Here is an 18,769-nt window from a genome sequence, read left to right on the forward strand (position 1 = left end):
AATAAAACATAAACCAAACCAGATACGCATACGCTTGTATTTTATACGTATAAAAGAAAGTTCACAAAAAGCTTATACCTTTAGGGAAAAATTGTATCTTAATTGAAAGATTGATATTGAGAAGAACCTGAGACAAATAAAAAAAAATGTCAAAAAGAGAATAAGAAGCTTCCAAGATCAAAAGGGTAAAATTGGGTAAGTTTCCGTATGGTTAAAAAGATCCAATTTTGGAAATTTTTAGGGTTGAGAAAGAGAAAGAGAGAATGAACGTTGAAGAAAAAGTAATTTTTTTGGCAGTTATTAATGTTTTTCTTTTATATTTTTTTCTCGTACAAGCTAACCTGAGATTGGAAACGGCTGTTGTTATCGTGAGTTTTCCGTTCGGTGTTGACAAATGATTTGGAAACTACTTCTCGTACGGTCTTCCTGTTTCCTTTTTATCTTTTTGTTTTGTGACGAAATTACCCTTTTCATCAAATTACCTACTGATGTAAGTTTGGTTTGTTCAGGTTTGAACTATTGGGCTGACTTTTTTTTTTTTTTCAAATGTCGGATTGTGTTTGCATGAATCAAAACAAAACGATAAAATTAAAAACATGAAATTTTATTTGGTTGATTTATATAATTATTTTTAAAATTTAGTATTTATTAAATATACAGGTCGGATCTTAGTATTTTTATTTTTTTTTTAAATTTTCAACTGCAAAATTGTTATATTCCAACAAATTAAAAAAAAAAAAAAACTGAAAAGGGTGCATAGGAATTACAGTGTAGGTCTGAAGGAGAGCTACGGCCAGTTCGGCTGCTGGGAAGATGGGTCCTGAGGTGGGCAATGAAATCGCCCAGAAGGTGGCTAAAATCAACTCTAAAGCAAACCCTGACAATTAGGTCCACAACAATGGTTAGAAGGACCGACTAGATAGCCCTCTAACATTCTTGTCGGCCCAAATATCCAAGGACTGAACCCATTGTCCGTTTTTTTTTTTTTTTTCATACAATAGAGTTAGTCTGAAAATTTTAAAAAAACGTTATGAGTGACCAAGTGCTTTGATTTGCAACATAAATGGCTAAAGTAATGGCATTTGGTCACTGGTTCATGGCACAAATGCATAAAGTAGTGGCAGTTGGGTCATGGGCTCATGGCTCCTTCTACCCAAATCGTCAAACACAAACACATGGCCTAATGGGGCAGGCCACAAACCTGGAACAAATCAATAGTGAACAAGTATGAAAAAACAATCACTTTCACAAAGCTGTAGTTAAAAATTTTGTAGCCAAAAGACGAAGCCGAATAGGCTCATTTTCTAACGTTGCAGTTTACAATTTAAAATACGATATCATTTTGTAAATAAGATATAAAAATAAAATTATAAAAATAATATAATTTAAAATTTTAATAATAATTATATATAAATTTAATAAAATTAAAAATTATATATTATATATTTTCATATCGATATAAATTATAATACATAATTTTTATATAAAATTAAATATGAATTCACAAATTTTAATATTTTACTCAATATAAATATAAAAATCATCATGTCTAAGATCGATACCTAGTATTTTATATATATATATATATATGTATATTTGAAACCAACATCATATAAAATTACATTTGATACATCTTTTGAGAAAGCAACTGAACTATAAACCCCCTTCTTTTCTGACTACTCCTCCTGTATCCCTCAAGCTTTACCTACATTTTCTTCTACATAGTTTGAGGTGTTGATTTTCTAGGAAAAACAAAATTTTCCCATTGGCAAGAAACATAAGCAATGTCTTCTTTAACCTTGCAAGCTTGTATTAAACACTCTAGAGAAGCAAAAATTTTACATGATAGTGCAGCTGTTTGGGTTCTCATCGCTAAAGAAATGCACATAAGATTCAGAATTTGCAGCATGCATTGGAGGGGGACCATAAAATGCATGGTGATATGGTTGTGCATACATCATGGGTTGATACATCCCCCCATTCCCATTTGCACGCTGTTGATTCATCATCATGGTCATGTATTGATGTTGATTATAGGGATTTCCTGGCCCCATCCCTTGGTAGTACCCACCATTCATTGCTGCAGCTGCTGGTAGTCCTTGCACTGCAGGAAAATTACCCATCTGGCTCATTGGATAGTGTCCCATTTGGTTCATATTATAACCCATTTGACCCATCTGACCACCCATTTGGCCCATCTGCCCCATATTTTTACTGCCGCCGCCGCCGCCGCCGCCGCCACCACCACCACCTCTCCTACCTCCTTTGTCATGATTAATAACATCAATGTCATGAAACCCACCATTTTTAATTTTGTTCATCTCATGGCCCCCACCCTCATTTTTGCCCCCACCCTTTTTAGCTCCATTGCCTCCATTATTTTTACCATCCCATTCAATTTTACCTTTCTTATGACTACATTCTTTTTTACCACCTACTTTCTTAAAACATCCTAGTAAACCACCACCTACTTTTTTGCCACCATTTTTATCTCCTCTCCCTTTGTTTTGCTTCCCTCCTTTGTTCTTTTCACCAGCTCTTTTCTTTCCTTCATTACCGTGCTTCCCAACCATGCCTTTCTTGCCATTATCCTCACCGCCTCCTCCTTTTTTACCGTTCATGACAGGGCCATTAATCATGCCATTGGGCCCATATGGCCCATGGCCCTTTCCCGTCTTGTTTTCCATTTGATGCCCGTGGCCATGTCCATGACCAAATTCCTCCTCCTCCTTATCATCATCAAACTCATCACCAAATTCATCATCAAACTCATCATAATCATCATCATCTTCATCTAAATCATCCTCAGGCAACTGGAACTTCACAGATTTCTGGACTTTAGAGGGTACCTTAAAATCATTAGACCCTTCCGTCATTTGCTGCATATGCTGCGGTGCAAATTGCTGCCCACCTTTTTGCTGGTTATTATTTCCTCCACCCTTTTGAGATTTGTTGTCCTTCCCACCTTTGCCACCACCCATATGCATGTTCTTGAACTGGTTGGTGAGTTGGTTTGGGAAATTGTTTGAACCCTTTTGAGCTGATCCCCATAGCTGTGCATGTTTCCCTGACTTCTCAAGTTTCTTGATGAGTATAGCTGGATCAACATTTCCTGTAACTGTTACCTTCCCTTGTTCTGCATTTATGCTAGTAGTATACACTCCTGACCCAAAAAACAAAAAAAAAAACCAAAGAAGCAAGCAAAAGAAATTCAACCATCTAGCTAGAAATGAAATGAAATAACCATATATATAATTAACATAGTTACCATCAATTTTCTGCAATAGTTTCTTGATTTTCTGCTTACAGCCATCACAACTACACTGTATATTCACTTTGAGAACCCATGTCTGAAACAGAAAAGCAACCCCAAACAACCAGAAACAGTGTTCAAATCAAATCAACACAAGAAGAAGGTTATACTACTATTGAAAAAAGAGCTAAGTAAGATGATTAGGCTACCTGCATCTTCATAACTTCTTGTTTATTCATCCTTCAAGGAACAGAAGAAATCTAAGAAACTGAACAGAGACAGACAGACAGAGAGAGAAGTTGAAACTTTTGCTTCTTAGTTTGTGAGAAAAAAAAGAAAAACCACTTGGTTTAAGGGCGGTTGTTGGACAATGAAACACTTTTCTTTAAGCTTTGGGAAAGATTTAAATAAAGAAATGAAGAACAGCTGGGATTGGGAGGGAGGGCGGGAGGGGGTCTCATCAACCTGCTGATAGTACGAGCTAAGCTGGATCACTTGGTTTTATACCATTTGGAGCTTCCCAAGTGATTTACAGCTATATTTCATGAAATCTATAACGATAGATTAATAGATTAAAAGAAGATACAATTTTTTTTTTTAACAAATCATTGTAAATGTTGGAGTTTGAGATGGTGCTATTTTTTTGCACATGCACATATTCTATATAATATTGAAAGAATTGAATTTGTAAGCAGATATTTGAATAGATAAAATTTTCTTAAAATTTATTTGAATTGATAAAAGTTTTTTCTTTATAAGGTCAATGCCACCCTTGAATTTGTTACAAACTATTAGCCAAATTTAAAAATATTTAATTAAATCATTTGAAAGAAAAAGAAAAAAAATTAATAATCAATAAAAGACATGTTGTAACCAAGATTCCTACTTCTTGATTGTAGGGTGTTAATTCAATTAGTTTAATTAATTTCGAATTGAATTATTTAAAATTAAATTTACTAAATTATATTATTTTATTTTCGTTAATCGAATAAAATTTATAAATTTAAAAAATTAATAGACCAAATTTAATTCAATTAATTCGATTAATTTTTTCGGTTAATCGAATAATAAATATATTTATTAATATATATTATTTTATTTTCGTTAATCAAATAAAATTTATTAATTTTAAAAATTAACAGATCAAATTTAATTCAATTAATTCGATAAATCAAATAATAAATATATTTAAATTAAATTATATTTTAAATTCTTAATTTTTTATATTTTAAATAAATTAAATTAAATTATATAACAACATATTCAAATATTACAGTATTATGTTAAACTTTTAACAACTTATTAAATAAAATGATGAATTTCATGTATTTTTTATTTTATATTTGAATTATATTATATTTCGATTAATTCGATTTTTGAATCGAATTAATTAAAAATAAAAATTTTTTAAAAATTATTTTTGGTAACCGATCAAAATAAATTTGATGATCAATCAATTAATTAAATTAAATTGATTGGATTAATTAATTAGATTAAAATCAAATTATGAATAACTTTACTTAATTGTATAATTAAAAACAACTCTTTCTTATTCTATAAATTTTATTATTTTTATTTAAAATTAATGTATCAAATTTTTAAGTGTTGGATTTAAAATTTATTTTTTCTTTTTCTTCATTACATCTCACATTTTTCATTTTTCTTTCTCTCTTAATGTCTTGCCTTTATAATTTTACCCAATTGAAGCAAAAGGAGAAAATAGAAGTGTAGGACAAAACAATTAGTTCATTACATAAATTAATTTTTTTTTTTATAACTTAACATAATTAATTGTTAATTATTAATATATGACGTGCAAGTTTAACGAAGAAAACATTGCCTCAAAGGATGTGAAATGATGAATACAACAACTAGACATTGGCTTGATTTGACTAATGACATTGTATTCTTATTTCTAATATTAGATTTATAAGACATATTATATGTTTTCAATGTTTTTCATAAACACAATCATTTTTTCCCTGTAGCAGTAGGTGAAACCATATGTATAACAATGTTAATCATCCTTAAGATTTCCCATTGAAATAATTATGAAAATATGTAATATATTGTTTTTGTGTAACCTTTCTGGTTAATTGAGCCTCGGGTTTTGATTATTATAGAGTTCGAGACTTAATTAAATTGATTTATATATATAACATTTAATAAATTTAAAGTTTAAATTTTAATATTTATAATTTTTTTTTTTATCTTTAAAATATGATTTTTTTTTTTTTAAACATGAATGTAGGCAAAAGGGCATGATCAGAGCTTATGCTGCAGGCTTTTGTTTCACAATTTTACAGTGATTCTTTGCTTGTTTGACCTTTTGAAAAATGGGAAAGCACAGGGAAATGCATGTGTGGTACGAAAGATTAAAGAAAAATGATCTTATCAGAAAACTATATGATAAGATCAAGAGTGCCATCATTTATAAAAGCAAAATAAAAAGAAATAACCATAAAACATTAACATTCTTTTGGAAATAACTAGATTTTCAAAATAATAAATATTTTTAAATGCAGAAAGATACATATACAAAGAAATTTAACTTTGATTGCGAGATTTATCAACTGCATTGTTCATACAGTTCTTGATGAAAAAAGATTAGACACAAGAAGTAATAATAATAATAATAATAAATCCAAGCAAGATTATTGTTATTTTTTAAGGTTTTGTATTTTGGTCAAGGGGATGATCAAAAGAATCTGAAATTTAAATCAAGTTGATCTTAGATACAGACAAGCACTAGAGTCAGAAACTACATAAAGCAATTTAAAGTTGTTCTAACAATGATTTTCTCTGAGTTTGGAGCCTTCTTTAGCAACCAAAATAATAGTTTTGTCCACCTTAAAAGCCTAACCCATGAGAGAAAAAAAAGTGCTGTCCCCATGCCTTCTTTATATTTTCTTTACTCTGTGAAAGGTGTGTGAATATGGTGACAAAAAAGACCCATCTCCCCCACCATAGGGTACATATATACCCTAAAAAAAATCTAAATAACCCTTAACAAAATGCTTTTTTGGACATGGGGTTAAGCTTAAAAAATGGCTTTTCTACTCTAAATCTTTTGACTGATCAGCCTTCTTTATTTATTTGAAAAAATGGGTCATAAAAATGTTTCAATCTTACTTGTAAATTGTGCAAATCTCTCATGTCAGTGTTTGATTTTGAAGAAAACCTAGCTTGAAAGCAATATAGGGTATATCTTTAGTAATTGGATCAGATCAAATCCCCATGATCCATGATTGTCATTATCAAAGTGGCAAATATTCTTCTAAAGTTGGTTTTATAACTTTAGCCATATGATTAAATGCTTTTGGATCATATATGCACTAAAACAAAAATTGCTTTAGTTTTAAAAAAAATCATTCTAAGCACTTTTTTTTTAATATTTAAACAGCACAATGCATAGATTTGTCTCTTTTTTTTTTGTCTGATCTAAATAGATTTAATCTATGCAAACATAGGATTTTGATGTATTTTCTACATTGAAAAGATGGGGATAAAGTTTTATTTATTAGTAAAAGAAAGGGATATTAATTCCTACAACACCTCAAATTTCATGATTACCACACAAATCAGCATATTAGAGGTTGGTTTGAGAGCTTTCATATCATGATTAAAATAAAATGCTTTTCAATCATTCCAATTGTAAATTCACTTTTACATCTTATCTCAATAGTCTTTTAGGCAATTAGTGAAATTCATGTACAATTAAACAGTTCTAAGGATTTATTATTGAAAATATTTTGAAAATAAAATCTTAAATATATTAAATAGATGTAATCGTTCGAAAAAAAATAGATCTGAGATAAAATTTGAGATACTTTATTATATTAAAAAAGTAATAATAAATGCCAAATATTGTGAATATAGTGGCTTAGGTACTTCTAATGAGTACATATAGCAGCTTTCATGTAAAAAAATTGTTACATAAGAGTAACTATTGGGCAATATCTAGAGTGTGATATGAGCTTTGGGAAGCTTTTTGAAGAAAAAAAATGGCAGACCAAAGGAAAGCATGACTGATATTTGCACAGATTGCATATAACAGTTAACTTAAGTTGATCGGAGATGGGGTAAAATAACAGTGGGATTTTGCTATTCACCTGATAAAAGTGATCAGCAAGAGCTTTATAACAAGCTTTTGTCACTTCTACTTTTTCATTTGTGTGAACGGTAGAAAACATAAAAGAGAAAATGCAGTTTACGTTGTTGACGTTGAAATTATTTCCACAAGGCAAGTTAGGCTGTTTAATTTTATATTTACGTATTTGTGAAAATTCGCACTTAATTTATTAGATATTATCCATTTTCATCCGAAAATTTTATAATTTTATTTTACAAAAATTATCTCATAAATTTATATTTAAGCTTTTATTTATATATCATAATAGATATTCAAAATCTACTAATATAGGTTTAGTGTGTTACAAACTCTCTCGTTAAATTTTAACGTTTCTATCAAACTCAACACAAAATACACAAATCACAAAATCATAAAAGAGATGAGGATTCTAAAAGTAACTTTTATTATGTAGCACTTAGCTCTCGTAAAATTTTAGAGATATCACTTACGGAATAGCATTTTGTTCATATTTAATTGGTAATTGCTCTGACATTTTCATTTTGATCCAAAAGTCTTATAATTTTATCTCACAAAAGGTATCTTACAAGTTTTAACTTAAATTTTTATTTATATATTATAACAGATATTCAAAATCTCTTAATATAAGATTGAGATATAACAATATTCGTATAAATAAAAAAAATTAGATTCAAACAAAATTTATTATATAAAAACTATAATTTTAGCTCAAGTTATATAAATAAATAATGATGTTGCAATAGTAATATTTGATACTTTATTGAAAAGTAAGGTAATTAACTTCTTGTGTCATTGGGGAGTAAATCTACAAAAAAAAAAAAAAAAATGCATTCAAGTGCATTCATATAGTGTTTTGCTAATTATACAAAAAAAAAAAAAAAAAACCCACGTGATAATAGCTTATGAAACTCTTTCTAGAAAATTTGTAAGTTAAATGTTATTGTCATTTCATAAAGCAACAATAGACTACAATAAATACTCATAATTAGTAGCATATAGCTGTTTCTTTTTTTTTTTTTTTGTCAAAATTCTTTATTAGGGTTAAAGTTAGGTTAAGGCCATAAACAATTATTCAATTGCAAAACTTTAAGGCACCCAAACTCTATGATTAATCCCTAAATTTTCATTCTTATTAATCTTAATTAGAACTTGTTTTAGACAGATGATGTGATATTAATGTGATATTAAAAAGCAATAGTTTTAGTTTGTCGACAAAACTTTAAGTTGTTCTCGAACTAATCAAAGTACATGTTGTTTTGTTTTAGAATAAAAGAGAATAACGCAACTCGAAGATAAGAGAAAGGTTTTAAATATTAAAATTTGAATCTTAAGTAAATTAGATATTATCTCTTAAAAATAATTGTATATATCAATTGAATTTTTTTTATTTTATAATTTAATAACAAAGTAATTTGAAATTAGTTATTATTTAATTAGAGCTCGGTATATATAAATTATGATGGTTCATTTGAATACTTTTACTATGGTTTCATATGTGAAACAAATTTATTTTCAGCTTCTCTATGAAACAAAAGGAAAAAGAAAGGGAATTTGAGCAAAGCAAGCAAGAACAAAGGCAAAGATATTTTTATTGCACATAAAAAAGGAGAAGGGCTCAAAAAAAAAAAAAAAAGAGCACTGAGAGGATAGTGACATGAAATCAAGCTGGCTGATAATTGCCCAACATAACCGTCTAGTAGCCCTTAAATCAGGGAGAAACAACTTAGGCCAGTGGCCTTTATGGGCTTATTGGACAAGCTCTGGAAGGTCCCCAACCCCCCAGACAGGAGCCAATACTAGTACCCTTTTTGTTGGGCAGTCAGCCCAAGCTCCTCAGGACACAGGCTCTCTGTTTTGTTTCAGATCTGATAATTTGTGGTATGGTTGGTCTCGTGACAGCCTAATGTGAGTAATTGACCAGATAACTGATGTGGTTCAGTGGTTCTGCCCTGTATTGGACCCATGACCATGAACCATGTCAAACCAAGGCTAATAAACAGGATTTTGTCTGGTTAGATAAAATATTAATCAAACCTCAATTAATCTCACTAGACCACCACTAGTTTAACAGTCAGAACTCAGAAACTTATTTATAGATGAAGAAAGAGTTACTTCTACAGGTTTTAGTTTCGATATTGAATCAAATCTTTCAAGTTTATAAGTAATTTCTTAGCCAAAATGTTCAAACTAAAACTATTAAAACCAACACCACATACACCAACTTGTTTTTGATTTTGAAGGTTTTCAACACCTAAGACTTTTGGTGATGCATGCAGATTAGGACATGCCATGAAAGAAAGTTAAACCTTGAGGATGAAACAGAAGCTTGATGTCCTTAGAATTAATCGAAAGCTCGCAAAGTCACAAACACAATATAAAACGGAAATAAAAGCGGATCGGACAAAAGCTCAAACCCACCTCACCGAAGTCACTACTTTGAGTTTCATTTAAGTACAAAATTTGTTAAGGTGACGAGTTCCGAGCGGTAAAAAAATGAAAATACAAGAGAATGAGAAATAAAAAAAAAAGGGTTAAATCCAGAGATTGGAATTTTTTTAATGTTTACGTTTGGACACTCAAATTAAAGGTCAATTAAGAAAGAAAGTAAGAAAAAGAAATAAGAAGGTAGAAAAATATGAGAGATATCTTTGGATGATCTTATTTATATTTAAAGGTAAAAAGATTTTTAGCTAAATCAATAGTTAGTCTTAAGGTTAGAATGATTTGATAAAATTGATCCAGACATTGATCATTTACGTAAGAAATGACAAGTCAATATAAAAAAATCCGTTGCATAAGTTGATGAAACATTCAAGCTTATAAGACAACATATATGTTAGATCGAACTAACATATTAAGTAGGCTCAAAAATCTTAAATGTCTTTAACTGTATATTGATAGTCTCTAATGTAAAAAAAAGAGATCATTTTATTTGAATCCAAAAATTCTCCCATCAAAATATATTTGAAAATCAAATGCCAAAAGCTTGGTACTTGTGTTACGGGTCGAAATTTAAGTTTCGAACTCGCGCGACTTCAAGACCTGAGTATTCATCCTTTCAGGATCTCAGATTAGCCTTCTTGCCACAATTTACACTCTTGTGAGATATTGTCCACTCTAGCCTCTCGACCTCACAGTTTTCTCCGCTCTAGCCTCCCGACCTCACAGTTTTGTCCTACAAAAGGTGCCTTCCTATTATGTTCGATGTGAGATTTATGATTCCTCCTTAGGTCTGTGACATTCTCCCCCACCCAACCTCGTGACGTCCTCATCACGGAGGCTGGCCACCCTGCCTACCTCCCTTGAGGCGCTCGACGTAGATCGAACGGTTTAGGACTGGCTCTGATATCACTTGTCACGGGTCATGACTTAAGCTCCGCACCCGCACGGCTTCGAGATCCGGGCATTCACCCTTCCGGCGTCCCAAATCAGCCTTCTTGTCACGGTTTACACCCTTATAAGGTATTGTTCGTTCTGGTCTCCCCGATCTCACAGTTTTATCCTACAAAAGGTATCTCACGAGGCAGAAGTGATATAAACCCTTTTATACCCCAACAATCTTCTTATTATGTTCGATGTGAAATTCAAGACTTCTCCTTATCCGTGACACTTGACTGGGGTTCTTTTTACCGTGGATTATATTAGGTGGAAGCGGAATTCTGCTAGCTAGTGCAACTTAAACATGGACCATTCCAATCTAAAGGGCAATAAGCATGGGAATAAAGAAATAATACATTAGTTCCTCTATTCACTTTTGGATGTCATTCAAATGCTGCAGCTGACATGAAAATCGAGGCCAACATTTTGCTGTAAAGAATAATCCCAATAAAGACTCAAATCCTTCAAACAATAAGCACAAACCCATTCTTTTTTCACTTTAAGGTACTATTCAAAGAAGGAGACCTCACTTTTATCCCTTTTTTTTTCTCAAGGATACATTGAGAAAAGGGAGAATTTGGTTAGAAATCAAGCCCTTTATGTCCCCCTTAAAGCACCTTAACCACTAGGTCATAGTCTTGGGAACTTGTCCTTCCTCTTTTCACAACACAAACAATCTTCAATTAAACTTTGCCATTCCAACATCTTTTAACTTTTTGTTGATTACTTGTACAGCAAATATTCCCTCTGCCTTTTCTGTTCCACAAGCCTGAGAGAGAGGGTGATAGATAAAAACGCTGGAGAAAGAGTATGAGACAAATATTACAGGTTTAACTCAACAGGCTTGTATTCCTTCTAAAGTGATATGACAATATTTGTAGGAAACATTCAACTCTTGTATAATTCCTAGCAAAATAAAAACTATGGTTTTTCTTTGCTTTGCCAGTGTATGTAACTGTACCAACAACGTGAAACTATACCAAAATTTCAGCTATAAACAAAAGCAAAATGTTAATTCTTTGAAAACCTTAATCTTCACCAGCAAGAATCCCTTTAATGATTCATAAAAAATTGAATTAACAGCTATTGTTTCCATTCATAAAAACCTTAATTCAGTAAATTATCGAAATGATGAGGAGCTGCTTCCAAATATTGTGCAGGTTCTGGGAGCATATTTGAGAACTTGAGGCTTGGCAAGCCTCTAATTGGGGTAGTCAATGAAGACTTGATGGATAATCATCAGAGTGAGTTAGCAGAAGAACTGGCAGAGAGAAAACATATGTGTTGTGCTTGTCCTCAGACACTTCACCAAACAAAAGCTGGTATGGATTTGAAGTCTCTCCTTCCATACACTGCAGGAGATGCCACACCATCGCCAAACCCATAAATAGGTTTCTTGGTTTTCCACAAGATTGATGAGTGATATAAGAAAGTTTAGCAGGCCTTGGAGAAACTTCTTGCCTGCACTTTATGTTCCAACAATGCAGTTATGGGCATTTTGGTGTTCCATTGAATATATATACCCTATGGGCAGATTTATATTGCAATATTTCTTCCCTGGCAGAATAATGGCTCTTGAGTTTCAATAGATCGATATCATATATTCTTACAAATTGTCACCTAAGTCGTAGTTTGTCTAAAACATGTACTATTACATTAACCACCAAACAAAGAAATGAAATTGGAACATTATAACAACTTGGCAATTAAAGTTGGCATTGGAGAGTACTAGAAAGCCAAGCAAAGTAGATGATGAAACGGTGCATCGTAATCGTAGCATTTCACTTGCAAAATGTATGAAAAATATTCATTAGAGAACTGTTAAAGATAATTGAGCATGTCATGATTATTCAATAATAACTTGCGATTCATATAATGCATGTAGAATTGAGATAAAAATCATGAATCTGTGATTGGAGTTTTCAACCTGAGGAAGCTAGAATCCTGGTTTCCCTGAATTCTATGCGGCCATTGCTGATTTGTTTCGGTGTTTTGCACATGTGAGTCAGTGAGAAGCCCATCAAAAAGACAATGCAATAACTATTTACTGTAGACGAAACAATTAGGCAACTTGGGATTATGTATGAAAAACAAGCTATGTGATCTTGTATCATTTTCCTTCTACAGTTCCCAAAGGGGAAAAAAATCATATCAGCAAGATAGCCAACAGTTCCATTTCAGGTTCCTAGTAATAACCTTTAGTTGGACACTGTCCAATCTGACAGGACCATTTAGGAAAGAAGGCTCAGTTAATTTTCCTACAGATAGGTCAAGCAACAATTTGTTTGGTGCTGACAAATTCCACCATAGCCTCTCCTTCTTGAGGGCCAACAAGTCATTTTCCAACTTATCAGAAAATCCACCCAAGGACAAAAAGTGAGACACATTCTACACTATATAGCCATGATTTTTTCTTGTGGTTGGTTGCATTAAAGTAAATTGTTTGGGCTCGGATTATGCAAGGCTTGTTCCTTATAATTGGAACTTGGAAGGTTTATCAAAGGAAGGAATTTTGGGCCCAAAGTTAAGGACGTGGATGACACAAATTTTGCCAAATACTGGTAAATTATTGGCAGATAATTGGAATATAAGTAATTGATGTGAAATGGTAACAAAAACTTCCAAGGTTTTCTGATACAAAGAGAATAACAACTCCTTTGAAAATTACAAAAGAATGGACGAATGAAGTACATAACACTTGTTTTATCACGAGTGGGAAAGAGAAAAGAGAAGATAAAGAGCTGTTTTTTTGGCCGTACGGATTAATCTTACCTCATAGAAGGAAAACTCATCCCTCCCTTACCCAACATATTCCTTTCTCCATAAATCTCAGCTTGACATCTCAATCTCACGTCCAATATATATATATATATATATATATATAAAGATTTGAATTCATTTTTGTAAAATATTTTATATGAGATAAAATCATAAAACATTCGAATTAAAGTAAATAATATCTTATATGATAAGAGCAAATCTCCATAATTTATGTTAAGGAAACTAACTGTTGTAATATCGTAAAGTCAATTTTAAAATCTCAAAAAGTGAGAATTAAGTATTATATAATAAGAATCACTTCTAACACTTGTGTGATATTGATTTTGTTTTTTGTATTAAGTTTGATGGGATGTTAAGTGATTTATAATATTTAATCTCATGTTAGGATACTCAGAATATCTGTAAAAGTATATATTTAAATACTTGAATCTATATTTGTGAGATTATTTTTCTAAAAATATATAATAAAACTTTTGAATCAAAATAAATAGTAACTCGCAAGTTGGTTGCGAGTCTCCATCCTCTCCTCTCTCTTTTGTCTCTCCACTCCTTTTCTTTCTTGTTTGTTACCGTTGCATTTTCTGTTCTTGGAAGATAGCAACACTACTGCTTCTGCACCATCACATGCAATGCCACCGGGGCCTAGTACGTACTGCAATAAACCATACTCATCTCTAGCATCATCATTTCCATTCTAAATCTCAAAACCATCAACATAGCAACAACCTTTTCTTAAATTAAACTCCATTATCATAATCATCGTATCCATCATCTCAATTGTCGTAGTTTTCGCCATATTTCTAATTATAGTGATGCTCCGTAGACTTAAATATTTCAGAAAGCATGGCAGTTGCAAAGAAAGTAGTGGCATCAAAAACACAAACGGCAGGTTCATTGCTCATACTACTATAGACTTCAATTCTAGTCCTGGTAAGTATCCATTTTCAAAACTCAAGTAATTTTAATAAATTTAACTTTCCTAGTACAGTTCATTATCATTTCATTTTTTTTTTAGAAAATTGAATATTGTTTCTTTGGCTGTCATCTCATTTCAAATTTGAATAAAGAAACATACCCTTAAGGCGATTTGGTATTTTGAAATGGAGTATATGATGGTTTAGACTCAAACCTGACATTTGTCACATCATTTAGTTTATCTTTGTCCTTTTCTTATTTATTTGATTATTGTGTTTCTGGAATTTATACAAAATCTGATATTGGGATGGCTGAAAATGGAGTAGATGTGAAGGCAAGGTGTTTAAATGGAGGAAGTATCCGTGCACCTCCAAGTAGAAATAGAGGGGTCCAAGTTTTCACTTACAGGGAGCTGGAATTGGCAACTGATAACTTCAGTGAGGTAAATGTGATAGGCAATGGAACTTTTGGTGTGGTGTATAAAGGAGTCCTTGCTGATGGTACTGTGACAGCAATTAAGAGGCTTCGCAGAGATGGAAAGCAATGGGAGCGTGCTTTCAGGATGGAGGTGAATTACTTCATTTATTAGCTTTTGTCACCAACTTGTTTTCTCTCATTGATATTCATATCTTTCTTTAATACACTCAAACTTATAAATTCTATTCAATCTTGTACATGGGGTTGAAATGTAGTATCACGTTTTATTCTGCAGGTGGATCTGTTAAGCCGCTTGAACTCTCCTTATTTGGTGGAGCTATTAGGCTACTGTGCTGACCAGCATCATAGGCTTCTAATATTTGAATTCATGCCCAATGGTACTCTCCATCAGTATCTTCATCATCCCAGCAGTCAACATAGGGTGTTGGATTGGGGAACCCGGTTGAGGATAGCCCTTGATTGTGCTAGAGCCCTTGAGTTCCTCCACGAGCATGCTATCCCTACTGTTATCCACCGTGACTTTAAGTGCACCAATGTATTAGTAGATGAAAACTTCCGAGCCAAGGTGTCTGATTTTGGATTGGCCAAAATGAGATCGGACAAAATCAACTCTCAGATTTCGACACGCGTGTTGGGAACCACGGGATATCTAGCTCCAGAGTGAGTTCTCCATCATGTGTCATGCTCATGCATCTCTACTTCATTATCAGATTATCACTGCCATACCGATGAATATGCAATATTATGCACAAACTTGCACATGGGGCATTTACCAAGGCCTTATTAGGCTGCTGTCATTTTCCCATTTAATAAACATTACATGTCTTTCCAGTAACAAAATTCAAAAAATCTTAATAAACAACAATAGTTGAGTCTAGTGAAATATGTACAGCATTGGCAAGAATGAGTAAGCTGTTTTCTGAATTTTTCTTTGTCCTTGAATTTTGGCACTGCAGATATGCTTCAACAGGCAAACTTACCACAAAATCAGATGTCTTCAGTTATGGTGTGGTGCTTTTACAGATTTTAACAGGCCGTGTCCCAGTTGATATCAAGAGGCCTCCTGGAGAACATGTCCTTGTTTCATGGGTTAGTGGCCAAAAGCGACTATTCTCTTTCCTAGATGCCAGCAATAAGCTATACAAGTACTGGCTTGGACATTGTTTAATGATGTTCCAACTTTTGATACTTTAACAGGCACTTCCAAGGCTAACTAACAGAGATAAAGTAGAAGAAATGGTTGATCCAGCTATACAAGGACAATATTCAAAGAAGGATCTAATTCAGGTGAAGTTTGCTTCTATGATATTAGTTTTGTGCTTGACACATATCAATATATCATCAGCTGGTGACTAAACTTATATTTATCTCCCTTTGCTCCACAGGTAGCTGCTATTGCTGCTATGTGTGTGCAACCAGAAGCCAATTATCGACCTTTAATGGTAGATGTTGTACAGTCACTGGTCCCTTTAGTTAAAAATTTCAATTCCATAAGTTCCTCTGGTTCCTCTAGATTTCATCGTCAAACCTCCAGTTCCAAGTACTAGTAATACATTTGAGAATTGCAGATCCAAGTATTTCCTTTCCTGCTCTTCTGATTGCATAAAAAAAAAAAAATCAACCTTGTTACAATGTACAAAGCAGCGTTACCAACTGCGGTTGCTTCCATGCATTAAAAGTAGAAGCATTTCAGACAACAGCTGATGCTTGTGCAATCAAATCAGAAGGCAATGATGGGCTCATATCTGGCATATAACTGTGATTTTGGCTTCAGCCACAGACAAGCTTCTTTCCAATCATATTCTTCTATAAATTTGTTGCCAAAGGATAAATAAATGCAACATTATTTTTCTCTTTTCAGAAATCAAAAGTTTGTCTTGGAAATTAGTGATGCTTTTCTTCTGTTATGGAAAACATTTGTTAGTGCAATAGTATATGATTTCTTAGGAAGCAAGTAAATGTGACCTGGACCTTTATTGTACTCAAACAATGCATGGTGCAATGGCAAGGAACTCAGTGAGTTGTGACCCTGACCTCAAAATCAAACTCGCTTGAATATTATTAAAAGATAAAAAGAATTGAAAGAAAAAAAAAATGCAGCATAATACTAGGTTCATCAATGCCTTCTTGGCTCCACATAAAAACCAGAATCTTAGACCAGTACAATTTGTCTGATGCATTGTAACTACTTGTAGGTTTCTTTTCCTAGATATGTAGGCCAGAGAGAGTAACTTCTTCTGATCCTAGATGTGTCCAATGAAAGGATTAGGATCATGAATTTCTATCTTCCTTTATGTAGGTTGACAGGAGCAGAACTTAACAGTTCTTTTAAATAAAGTGAGAATTAAGAGTGATATGGTTTAAATCGGATTTAATTTAATTTTTTGAATGATGAATAGAATTATAAATTTTTAAAATTTTATCTGAATCTAAATTAATTTTTTTTTTACAATTTGAATTGATTTAAATCAAATTTCATTGATTTAGTTTGATTTGATTTATCGATTTTTTAAATTTAATTTTTTACAACTTTTATATAATATTTTAATATAATTTTAAATATTTAAATAAATTTAAATATAAAATAATTAGTATTTTATAAGAATTTAAAATATAAAAAAATTAATAAAAAATAAATTTTTTTATTTTCACTTTTTAACCCGAAATTTAAATCAAACTTAATATATATATTTAATATTTGAATTTAAATGAGTAAAAAAAAAATGATTTATATTGAATCAAACAATAAGATTTTGAATTAATTTTTTATTTTTTCGATTTTTTTTCTCAGTGAGAATGACAGCTTGGAAAAGAGAATATTGCTACCTATCAGCCACTGTGAAGCCAGTGGAGAAACCAGTAAAGTGGGAATCTAGACGGCCCAGAAGACTCGTAGGGAAGAGACAAAACGAGGGTTAGTGGAGGATTGCAGATTGCTGAAGATAGGGACCAATTATTGATGTTTGAATGTAGTGCTGGTGAATCAAGCCAGTCTTCTGTTCGAAAAGGACAAGACCTGAGACGGCAAAAAGGACTGTGCCAAAACATACAGAATTTTGATGGAGAAATTTAGTTTACAAGCCACGAAAATACAACAAAGTGTCCCACGGTAATTCACCATTTTTCTGATTCTGAAATCTTGGGTTTTGTTTTAGCTTGTCTCAACGATGGTAAATCTGGGACATGGCAAGAAAACCTTAGAACAATAGCATTTACTCTCCCATACAAAAAGATAAGAGTGAATCAGTAAACATTATTTGACAGCCACTAGCCAACACCAAGTTGTTGGGGAATAGTTCTATGGATAATTTTCTCTTTCTATGCTTCTTTCCATGTTTAACATTTCATACATCATGTTGGTTAGAAAAAAAATAAAAAAATCCGAAAAATGATTCGAAATTATAATATTTAATTTGATTCGATTTAATTTTTTTTATTCGAGTAAGATCAAATTTAAATATTAAATATATATATATTAAATTTAAATCAAATTTTGAATCAAAAGATGAAAAATAAAATAAAATTATATCGAACCAAATTATATATCTTATTTTATATATATTTTTTTAAATTTTTTAAAATAAAAATAATAATTTATATCAATATAATCTTAAATATGTTAAAATTTTATATTAAAATAATATATAAAACTTTTTTTAAAAAATTAAATACCAATAAAATTCAATCTAAACCAAATGAATTTAATTCGAATTTTAATCAAATTTTAAAATTTCATAATATTATATAATATCTGAAAAAAATTAAATCAAATCCGACCAAAATCATTATCACTTGAATGGTATAGACTGATCCAATATTGGCCCGGAAGGATGAAACAGATAGCTTAGGGCATGAACATTAATGTCTGAAAGCAAGATGTGGAGAATGACAAA

General features: G+C 31.7%; 2 protein-coding genes across 2 annotated transcripts; one reads left to right on the forward strand and one right to left on the reverse strand.

Annotated features, from left to right (window-relative positions):
• Positions 1-1,555: 1,555 nt before the first annotated feature.
• Positions 1,556-3,990, reverse strand: LOC111296267 (Heavy metal transport/detoxification superfamily protein). The gene is made up of 3 exons (XM_022890471.2): positions 3,463-3,990; positions 3,269-3,350; positions 1,556-3,163 (listed from the first exon to the last, which is right to left on the reverse strand). Exons 1-3 carry the CDS (start codon positions 3,490-3,492, stop codon positions 1,839-1,841), a joined length of 1,437 nt encoding a protein of 478 aa, XP_022746206.2. The 5' UTR covers positions 3,493-3,990; the 3' UTR covers positions 1,556-1,838.
• A 10,180-nt stretch (positions 3,991-14,170) lies between these two features.
• LOC111296273 (putative serine/threonine-protein kinase PBL7) lies at positions 14,171-16,906 on the forward strand. The gene is made up of 6 exons (XM_089741572.1): positions 14,171-14,453; positions 14,765-15,006; positions 15,151-15,536; positions 15,833-15,965; positions 16,074-16,163; positions 16,262-16,906. The coding sequence occupies exons 1-6, from the start codon at positions 14,336-14,338 to the stop codon at positions 16,421-16,423; spliced, it is 1,131 nt and encodes a 376-aa protein (XP_089597698.1). The 5' UTR covers positions 14,171-14,335; the 3' UTR covers positions 16,424-16,906.
• Positions 16,907-18,769: the final 1,863 nt, after the last annotated feature.

Source organism: Durio zibethinus, chromosome 12 (genome assembly GCF_047325235.1).
Source record: "Durio zibethinus cultivar Kanyao isolate XHJ-2024 chromosome 12, ASM4732523v1, whole genome shotgun sequence".
Classification (NCBI taxonomy): Eukaryota; Viridiplantae; Streptophyta; class Magnoliopsida; order Malvales; family Malvaceae; genus Durio; species Durio zibethinus.